At 32.1% G+C, this 10,655-nt stretch overlaps 1 protein-coding gene across 3 annotated transcripts in view; it reads right to left on the bottom strand.

Moving 5' to 3' along the window:
* Positions 1-4,611: 4,611 nt before the first annotated feature.
* The window catches only part of LOC150079908 (putative fatty acyl-CoA reductase CG5065), a 269,862-nt gene continuing 263,818 nt past the window's right edge, over positions 4,612-10,655 (bottom strand). For all 3 annotated transcript variants that reach the window (XM_090383628.1, XM_090383627.1, XM_090383629.1), the window contains 2 exons: positions 8,392-8,519; positions 4,612-5,208 (listed from right to left, as the gene is read on the bottom strand). In XM_090383628.1, coding sequence (XP_090239754.1) covers positions 5,055-5,208; positions 8,392-8,519 — 282 coding nt within the window. In that variant the 3' untranslated portion in view covers positions 4,612-5,054. The remainder of the gene's footprint in view (positions 5,209-8,391; positions 8,520-10,655) is intronic.

Here is a 10,655-nt window from a genome sequence, read left to right as displayed (position 1 = left end):
CAAAATTGTGTATAGTAAGCTGCAACTTTGGAGAACTGGAGCTCATATCACAGTACCACCCATTCACACCAAGATTTCCATTCAAGAATTCATTAAATATATTAAACACAATATATAAAAGCTGAAAATAGTTCATTCTTAAAAATTTTATTTCCAAAAGATGATACTTTATGAAGTTGCTGAAAAGTTAAGATTCATATGAGTTTGTAGATTGGACGTTCTCAAACGAAGAGATTACTGTATCGATACTGTCTGACCACAGAGAGATACCGCACGTATTTGTAATGCCATTCAAACCAATACTGCATAATCCTTATATGTAGCTGGATTATTGTTTTCAGGAATATTCCAATATCTTCTGCATACATCAACTGCACACAGAGTAAAATATAAAGAATGATATTAATCTGGCGCCTGGTCTGCCAGACTGGTAAAATGACTACTGCGCATTACCTGCTGGTTCAAAATTGGTGGTTGAAACTCTATATACCATCATAATCATGCATACAGACTTACCTGAGCAGTTTTGGAAGTGATTTATTATTTGTGTTTTCTCGCAATTATATGCAAAAAGAATCTGATAGACCAGGTGCCATTGGCTGTTACAATTTTTGCCCTTCGGCTCTGTGAAAAAAATGCAAAATAATTAGTGAAAATTAGTTGTAGTCATTTCAAGATTAGTAGCTTAGTAATACTTGAATTTACTAGGTTTCATTTTGTGTTTCACTGGATTCTGTAATGTATTAAGATTTTACTTTGAATTACTGGAAATCTTTTTAAAATTTTAAGAAATGTATTATTGTGTTTTTGGAATTCACATGAAAAAAATGCAAATATAAATGAATAGGTAATGAATACAATAAACTATTTTATACAATAATTCAGGCATAAAATTAACAGTATATGAAATATAGAAATAGCATGATATTGGTAAAATTATAAATTTTGCCCACCCTCCATTCAGATTCCTGGAGGGTAGGTAGAATTTAATTTATAGTTTTACCACTGTTATGCTATTTGTATAGTTCAGATACTATTAATTTTATGTCTGAATTATTGTATAAAATAGTTTATTGTATTGATACCTATTCATTTATTTGAAAAAAATATATATATATTATTGATGATATTTCCAATTATATAATTATAAGAATTATTGGCTGGGACACTACAGTTGCAAATGAACCTGAATTGTTTAATTATAATTAAAAAGTTCAAATTCAAACATACTACACCCATAATGGTTACAGTACATTTCAATTAATTTTTTTTTAAATTTTATTAAATAGATATGAGATATAAGCCAAAGTTTCCAGCTGAGGCAATAAAATTAATTTAGATTTATGTTAATTACATGTTGGCACCTCCCCTTTAAAGTAATCCACTCTAGTGTTTATACATTGATCTCAGTACTTCTTCCACTGTTTGAAGCCTCCCTAGAACTCCTTTTTCCAGATAATGCCCAATGCTTTCTGTGATTCAGCTTGAATCTTCACAATGTCTCTGAATTTTGTTCTTTTATTTGGATTTTCATTTTTGGGGAACAGAAGTCAGAGGTACCAGGTCAGGAAAAAAAAAAAGCATTTTTTTTTTTATTGGCTAAAAACTGATGAACCAACAAAGACATGTGAACTGATGCATTGCCATGATGCAGAAACCAATCCTGAGTGCCATTTGTCTGGGAACTTTCTCTTGACATTCTCCCTTAAGTGGATATGCTTTCTTTTTTTTTTTTGTTGATGCTGTATAAGCTTCAGATTGCTTCCTTGCATCGTTTGCCACTAATTATACTAATACTGCATGTAGTAAGCACTCCACACAGCCAGTCTGGACACATTTGGCTTGCGCTGCTACCATCTTAGTTATAACTGATGGTGCCTCTCTGCTAGGTTATAAGGTTTGCAATTAAAAATCAAAACCTGTTAAAACACAAAAAATAGTTCAGTCGAACAGGGTATTCACCTATGAGGGGTGATCATTTAATTTGAAGACTGGTGCAAGATTTTATGTTTACACGCAAACTTTCCATAATTGCCGCTAGAGGTGCTCTCCCGGATCACTATTGAGTAGATTGTATGCGCATGCCAGTACTTGTAGAGCTAGTGTTGCATGAAGAGTTTTTTTTGCTGCGTGTCACTGATGATCGTTTTGAATCAAGTATCACGTCGGACATACAGATTGAACAGTGATATATGATTCGTCATTGTGTCAGATGGGCTTAAATCCACCAGAAACAGTTAGAGATGAATGAAGCATATGGTAATGAGTGTCTTGGTAGTACGACCATATTCCGGTGTGAAGTGGTTTCTCCAGCAAGACAATGCCAGGCCCCATACGGCTAATATTGTGCAGCCAGTGATCACTGCCATTGGTGCTGGAGTTGTACCACATCCCCCTTATTCACTGGACTTAGTCCCTTGTGATTTCTTCCTGTTTCCATGTCTGAACAAAGCTCTAAAAGGCAAGTGTTTTGCATCCGACACACTGCTCTGCGAGCATCATTGTGTCGGATGCAAAACACAATGGAAGCACTTTGCAGTCTTTCAAAAATGGCTTGCAAGAAGCATTTAATGCAAGGGTATGATGATGGTGAAAGTGCGTAAAGTTCAAGGGAGAGTATTTCAAGAAGGAGAAATCTACAGAAGATTCACATGATGACAATTAAGATAAGATCATGAACCAGTCTGCAAATTAAATGATCATCCCTCTATATTTATGAGAAGATACTTTATAGTTTATTTCATTTTAATCAAAAATTTGTGGTGGATGGCATAACCAAGGTGTTTAATTCTGTTCTAAGCACGAAATTAATAACAAAAATTCAAAATTAATGAAAGAAAAATTGATTTATTTTTCTATCCTTTTATTTTTCTTTAGAAAACAAAAATTACTGGTAGGTGAAAGAGACTAGTTCCTTCTGAAAGAGCAAAATAAAAAGTAATGTTTGTCATTGAGCATACAGAGTTGTCATCTTAATATTGTTTCATTTAAGCATTTAACAAACATTTCATAAAATTAACAAAAATACACCAACATTCAATAAGTTTCATCATTCACAGACCATCGATGAATTTCAAAGAAATTTAAATTACCATCAAAATTTATATGCACAGCATTTTTTATAAGATATTATATATATTTGACCAGTTCAAATGGGTATAACAAAAAACAGACATTTATGGCCAAGAAATATGGCTTTTAATTTATAAAAGAAACACACTACTTTACATACATTTATTCTGAGGCAAATGAAACGTTTTAATATTTTGTTAAAAATTAAAGGAAAAAAATGGAAGAAATTAGCAACTGAAATGTTCTTTTAATAGCTCATTTCAAAGAGCAAAAAATATAATGGAATGTTATATACTATGAAAACATTTTGAAACTTATATGTTGTGATTAAATAAGATACACATTAGATTAAAATAGTTCTCCAAAAACACAAGGCCTACAAAGTTCACACCTCTTTACATACAAACCCTCTTTGAAAGTTTTAACTTTTAATAGCGGTGTTTTTTTTTAATACTTCTATTAAACTGTACTAAAAGAAGTACAAATCACAGGATTATTGTTATTAGGAAGTAGCAGTAAGCTTGATTTGCATTCAACATCATTTTAACAGCTTAGTTTTATTGAAATGTATGCGAGAGAACAGTTATAAATATAGCAACCATAAATAGCAGAATAGAACAACGGCTATTGAAAAGGCAAAGATTCTATATTAATATTTCTAAGAACACTTGAAATTCTAAATGATTTATTATTATTATTTTTTTATACTCATGAGCTGTATGAACCCCTGAACCTATAAAACTAATCTTCAGTATTAAACATTTAATGCACATATTACAGATCAAGGTACGCTAAAAATCATTAGCTGAGAAACCAACTTTACATTCTAAAGCCCGTAAGTACATAATCAAGTGGAAGGAATGTTGAATGGCACATTCCACACTAGTCTATTGGCACTAAATTGTTATACAGACAACTGCTTGAGTTGAAAGTAAAAATTCCAAGAATCAAGAATTTTGAGTTTAATTTATTTTTAATTCTTACGTGAATTTTTTTTTTTGCTTCACATAAGATCAAAAACTTTCAATTTGCAATATAAATGGTTGGCTTATGGTACAAATAACATTACAAAATACTAGCTTCACACTAAACATCAAAATTTACAATTGAAACACATAAAATGCAAGGATCTTTGGTTAAATATGTCAGTACAGCCAAATGTACTTTTAAAGCCTTCCAAAACTCTCAAAGAAAGAAATAAAAAGGAATAAAGCACCAAGCTATATTGCCACATGCATGCACGCACACACAGACACACAAACATACACTCACACACACATGCACACTTGCAGAGAGTTTCATCCATTCTATATTACAATTTCTAAGGTTATAAATGCAGCAAAAATAAAAGTGCACATTAATTTACAGGAAATACACGTTAAATGCAGGTGACTCAGTAAATGAATGATATTTTTTAGGAATGGATAAAAATTACATTTCACCGTTAAACAATCAAATCATAACTTTATAACAGATTTGATAAGGTATTCTATAAAATTCTAATTAATGTCTGCATAAAAGCAATTACAGTCTGATGGAATGGGACTTAATGAAAAACTAATATAATTTGAAAATGTAAACAGGTTTTCTAAATTTGTATATTACTCAAATAACTTTATACACAACTAAACATTTTCCCTACATTCCCATGTGCATAGAGTTCTGCACAAGCAGTAAAATAATCTTTACTGCCTATATTACAATCACTGCACTAGTTGGTGTAGTTATAACAACTTTCCTACTTGAACTTGCAGTTATGATACGGGCTTCTTATAGTGAAAGGTGGATAAAGTCTGAAAAACTTCCTCCTCTTCTGTTGTTCTAGAGGATGCCATTAGTCACAACAAAGAGAATGAAATATTCCTGAAGATGCTGGAATCTCTCTAAAGAGGAGAAATGTTTAGTCTCACGCAGAGTCCCCAGACATATACATTAAAGGCCCTGCTGAAAGACTGACTGGTCCTTTTTCTGAATGGTATATTTCAGGAGGTAGATGAAGGCAACATGCTATACAGCCTGACTGCTAAGGAGAGAAAGAAAAACCATAGACGACGAGCTCCACGAAAGCGTATCATTAGGAGTCTCCAAATGCAGAGTACCAACAGCATGTGTGCAAGTTGTGTATAAATATATATCCTGTTTAAAGACAAAACAAATCCAGATGAACACACTTGTATTTATAAGTTAAATATTTTATAATTATTCCAAAAATATTCCCATTAGAGATTCAAAGCTTAATGAATACATAATTAAAAAATAATGAAAACCTGGCCTACTGTCCAGTAAAATAAACTTATCATGACTGTTATAATTAGATAAAAAAAAATAGTACTTAATGATAAAAAATAAAATGAAGTAAATAATGTGGCAAAATACAATTAAATTTCAGTTAGTGAACTCTTTAGTACTTCAGCTCCAAAATATATATATTGCAACTGGCAAAAGTATCATGAAACCTGTCAACATATGAGAATGGACCTATTTCTCATCAACATTTCAGTATATACAAGGGTTTTACATGCTGCTGTCATATAAGGTGTCATGGTATATTGAAAAAGCAAAGAATTTCCAAATGACATAAATGATGAAAGTTTGAGCATGTGCAGTTATAGTGTGACACTTTATCATGTTTTCGACAAACGGTGTGATTCACAAAAAATTTATAATTGAAGAGTAGAGTCAATGTTGAGTATCATATACAGGTGCTTCAAAGACTACTGAAGCACATTTCCTGGATGAGGCTGCATTTTCAAGAGAAAGGCAGCTGATTATTGCTGTTACAATGCCCCACCCATTTCACTTTTTTTGAAGATATTTAAATGTTATTTAAATATTAAAAATTAAAAGATATTTAAATGTCACTTTTTGAAGATAATGTTAAATCAGGTCAAAAGATACAGATCGATCATCCACCCTCTCCCAATCTAGTACCACTAAACTTCTTCCTTTTTCCCAAGACAAAAACTGCCTTCAAAATCCGAGATTTCATGATGTTGAGGACATAAAGAAAAATGTAGCTGCCAAAACTGAATATCATCTCTTTGCTGATTTTTTTCAGAAACTTTTATAATGGTGTAATTCAATAAGACCGTCAATACTTTGAATAAAAATAAAACCATTTTTGAGCTCCTTCAACTTTGTGTTCTTTTTACTGCACCAGTCCAAAAATTTCATTGCCACACCTCGTATATCACTAACTGCACTGTTTAGAGAAATTCATGTTTGACCGTACATTTATTTTTTTCTCCCACCCCAAGCTCTTTTTTATTATCAACTACCTTAAATTGGGTGCTACCTGAATGGTATGTTTATCCAGGGATTAATACTACTATCCTTGATTATATATACTTTGTATTTGTACCTCAATTACCATTTTCAGCTCATTGGCTCATCTTATCTATACTTGCTTGAAGTAATATACCCTGATTAATGTTATTAACAACCCTGCCAGCTTTTGTATCATCAACAAAGTTAAATTTGAAATATTAGATAAAATTCATCATGACAATATGTGGCACTGCCCCTAATGGTACATTCCTCCAAATTATAGAATTGGTCACATGAGACAGTGTTAAAAGTTTCTCTGGAATCTAAGTAAATGATGTCAGCATTATTCTTTTCATCCAGTTCCTTTCAAGCAACTTCATGAGAGCTATCCATGCTGGTCAGGTATGATCTTTCCTTAACAATGGTTTTTTTAAATTTTTTTATGGAAATAAAGGATAATGCGGAAATGTGAATCTGTTAAAACTAATTTGTTAATTACTGTAATTATGTATGTATAAAGTGCTTTAGCATCATAATACACAGCCATTTCTGAATAAACAGAAAATTTATGATGCTAAAGCACTTTATACATACATAGTCCAAATTTGTTCGCAGCTTGAGGCTCTAGCCCTAAATGCGCCTTAGTCTAAATACATCATACACCATCAGACATCTCTCATATTGTGGAGTTATACTTCATAACTGTTTTTGCCATCATTGCATCACTTGGGTACCTACCCACTCACCGAAGAAGGGCCAAATAGCCCTCAAACGGTGCCATCTGGGTGGTGGTACCTATCTAAGAATAAGTAACAATAGTCTTCTCCTTAGGTGAAGCGTTACTTATTCGAAGTAGTGCAATATCATGGCAACTCGTTGTGAAGGTATTCACAATATGAGATATAACCTAAAACGATGCCGCCTTAAAAATTTTCTGTTTATTCAGAAATGGCTGTGTATTATGATGCTAAAGCACTTTATACAAACATAGTCCAAATTTGTTCGCAGCTTGAGGCTCTAGCCCTAAATGCGCCTTACTGTAATTAGGAATGATATACAGCTCATATTTCATATGCGAAAGACAGGAATAATGAGATTTAAGAACATGATCCAGATGAGCATCAGAGCTAATTCTGTAATTGAGAACAACTTCTATTTAGTATTTGTTGGTAAATAATATAAGAAAACAAGCTTCTTATAAAGCATCAGCAAAAAAAAAAAAAAAAAAAAAAAATTTTCCCACGTCGCCTGTCCATCCCCTCTGATAGTTTGTATAATTTTTTCTTGAATTATTCAAATTACCCACTGCTAAAACCATGGTTCGCCCAAGCTTACTTGGGCTCTAGGCAAAAATTTTGAATTGCACCCTTCAATATTGACTATTGACATAAAAATCTATTTTTGTTACAAAAATTATACAGAAGTAGTTAGATAAGATTTTTTTGATCCAGAATAAGGAACTTCCTTTGAATAGGTTTCATTGCACTCAGGTTTAAGGATTGCAACCTTTTGGCATTTAAATACTTTTAATTCAGCCTTTATTAAGCAACAACAAAGCCAAATTTAATTTTTTGTAGCTTTCCTTGGTAATCAAATAAAAACGTGAATAAAACCTTACTGACACTTAGAATTTCACACACACGCTTTCACAGGCAGTGGAAAACTTTGTTTCTATCGAAAGGTCTTTGTTTTTAGCTTGTAATGTCAACATCATGATTTATTTCCAACAACAATCGGTTGCAGCAAGTCCCTGTCTACTTTTATCTCACCGTTAAACCTGTCTTACAACCAGAAGAATATATGGTAATATATTCTTCTGGTTGTAAAAAAGTTTACCTGTTGTATAGTCAGAAACTACATATAAGATACTGAACTGGATGAATCCACTGTGCTTACTTGACACAGTTCACCACACATTTTTATAGACAATATTTTATACATGGCATTTGTGTAGTACAAACTAGTTTCTCCCATTTCATGTTTCTGTTTCATTTGAACCACCCTTATATTTTTATTGTTGGTTAACATTTATAATATATTGATAAATCTAACCTTTTTAAATTTTTTCTTGCAGCTGGCAGTGATGAGAGTTCTTCTTTCATTAGGAACTGCCTGGTACCCAGAATATAGTCCTCCCAGTAGGTGGGCCAGTGCATGGACTTTATATCAAAGTTAAAAATCTAGAGACAGAAAAAAAAAAAAAAAATTAACAACTATGTACATTCTCGTTAATTTGAAATTCAAGGACAAAATATGTTCATTTTGATTTAAATGAGTTTGAACTATTCAAACAAGATAAGTAAATGTTAGTATTGATCAATCAGAATTTTTCACCAGATACTCTTATTATAGTGAACAGAATTCTTACAATCAGTTCTTTCATTTAAAATGTTAAGAATCTTTTAGTTTCATTGTGGTAGGTGTTTCTCAATCATAATTGATTTAGTCACTATGAGAAAGAGTACAACTGCTCTTTCTCATAGAAATTCAATTTCTTGCACATAACAACGAAGGAAAAAAAAAATTACAATTTTTTTTTTTTTGTTTTCTCACCATAGCAATCACACAACTTGTATGTATACGAGCTGCACATTAAAGAAATGCTATTTTGTTTATTATGTACATGTATTACCTTAAAGAGAGTATTTTAGGATATTATTTGCTGTTTATCACTTGTATGCAAAAAAAGACAATAGTTTCTCTTTTAATACTATTGCTTAATCACTAAACTTCATAACTTAGTGCAAACTGCCCTCACAAGACAGAAAATTCAGAACTGTGATCAAACATACATTGTTTCAACTGTACACACAGCTGAAACAATGTATGTTTGATCACAGTTGTGAAATTTTACTTTGGCTCTATGGAATTAAATCTGTTTTTTTTTTTTTTTTTGTGTGCATAAATAAGTGGCAATATATGGAAGAGATTAACCATTGAAACTTCTTGACAGAAAGGATTACATGTAACCATACATTAATATAAATAGAGCCTAACAACAAAAAACATAAATAAATGCACTGATTTGCAGGACATTAGAATTGTCCAATTCAAACTTGCAGGTATGTGATAAAACTTATATCTTTGGTCTTTTAACTTGGCTCCACAAAGTAGTATTGAAAATGCGAGGAAAAACACTTGAAGCAACTTCCACGGTTAATCTGTTCCAAACACAGCAACTTAATTTATGTGCATAAAAAATAGATTTAATTATACACAGTCAGGTAAAATTTCGCAACTGTAATCAAATGTATATTTTTTCATAAAATAAAATAAAATAAAATTCTAAAGTAACATCAAACTTAGTGACCTGATCATGCAATCACTCTATAACCAACTCATGTTGCAATTTTCAAGTGCAGTTCACACTAATTATACCTTTTAGCAAATAACTAACAGTGGTAAAAGAGAGTGAGGTCACTTTTTTGCATGGATTACAAGTATTAAACAGTAAATTACATCCCAAATATGTGTGTCTATCTCTAGCAGTTATGTACAATTATATATAATAAATGGCATAATGTTTGTTTTAATATATAGCTTGTATACATCATTCTGCACAGTTACTACAGTTACTACAAAACATATTACCAAGGCTACATTAGACAAGATCTGATAATAAAAAGTATAAAAGGATTTTAGTAAATTAAGTGTTTTTTTTTCTCCAAAGCACATTCATTGTTAATCTCTCTCTCATATTGAGCACATACATGTAGTTATTTAAAAAAAGATATAGAGCACCTGCATTGGGAAATCATGCATGCAATTTTGTATCATTCATCATCATCATCAGCCATTTTCAATCCACTGCAGGATGAAAGCCTCTCCAGCAACTTTCCAGTTCCTTCTGTTTTGAGCACTGGCCATCCATTTACTACCCACAAACTCGTGAATTTCATCTATCCATCTCCGCCTTTGTCTTCCAGGTTTTCTTCTAGCTCCCCTTGGATACCATTCTGTTATTTTCTTAGTCCATCTGTCATGTCTTTGGGCTGTGTCCTGCCCAAGACCATTCTAGTTCTTTAGTTTTGATAAGAATGTCCTTTATTTGAGTTTGTTGCCTAATCCATGTGTTTCTCTTCTTATCTAACAGTCTGATTCCCAATATGATTCGTTCCATTATTCACTGTGTAGTTCTCAGCTTCTCTTCCATTCTTTTGGGGAGTGCCTAAGTTTCACTTCCATAAGTCATGGTGAGGAGTATACATTGGTTCATTATTTTACGTTTCAGACAAACTGGGATATTGCTCTTCAGTATGTGACTATATTTCCTGAATGCTATCCATCCAAAATTTATTCTTCTCTTGACTTCCAAC

The sequence above is a fragment of the Mastigoproctus giganteus genome, chromosome 10 (assembly GCF_048544385.1).
Source record: "Mastigoproctus giganteus isolate SK-2022 chromosome 10, ASM4854438v1, whole genome shotgun sequence".
NCBI lineage: Eukaryota > Metazoa > Arthropoda > Arachnida > Uropygi > Thelyphonidae > Mastigoproctus > Mastigoproctus giganteus.
This window is presented reverse-complemented; position numbering and strand designations above follow the sequence as displayed.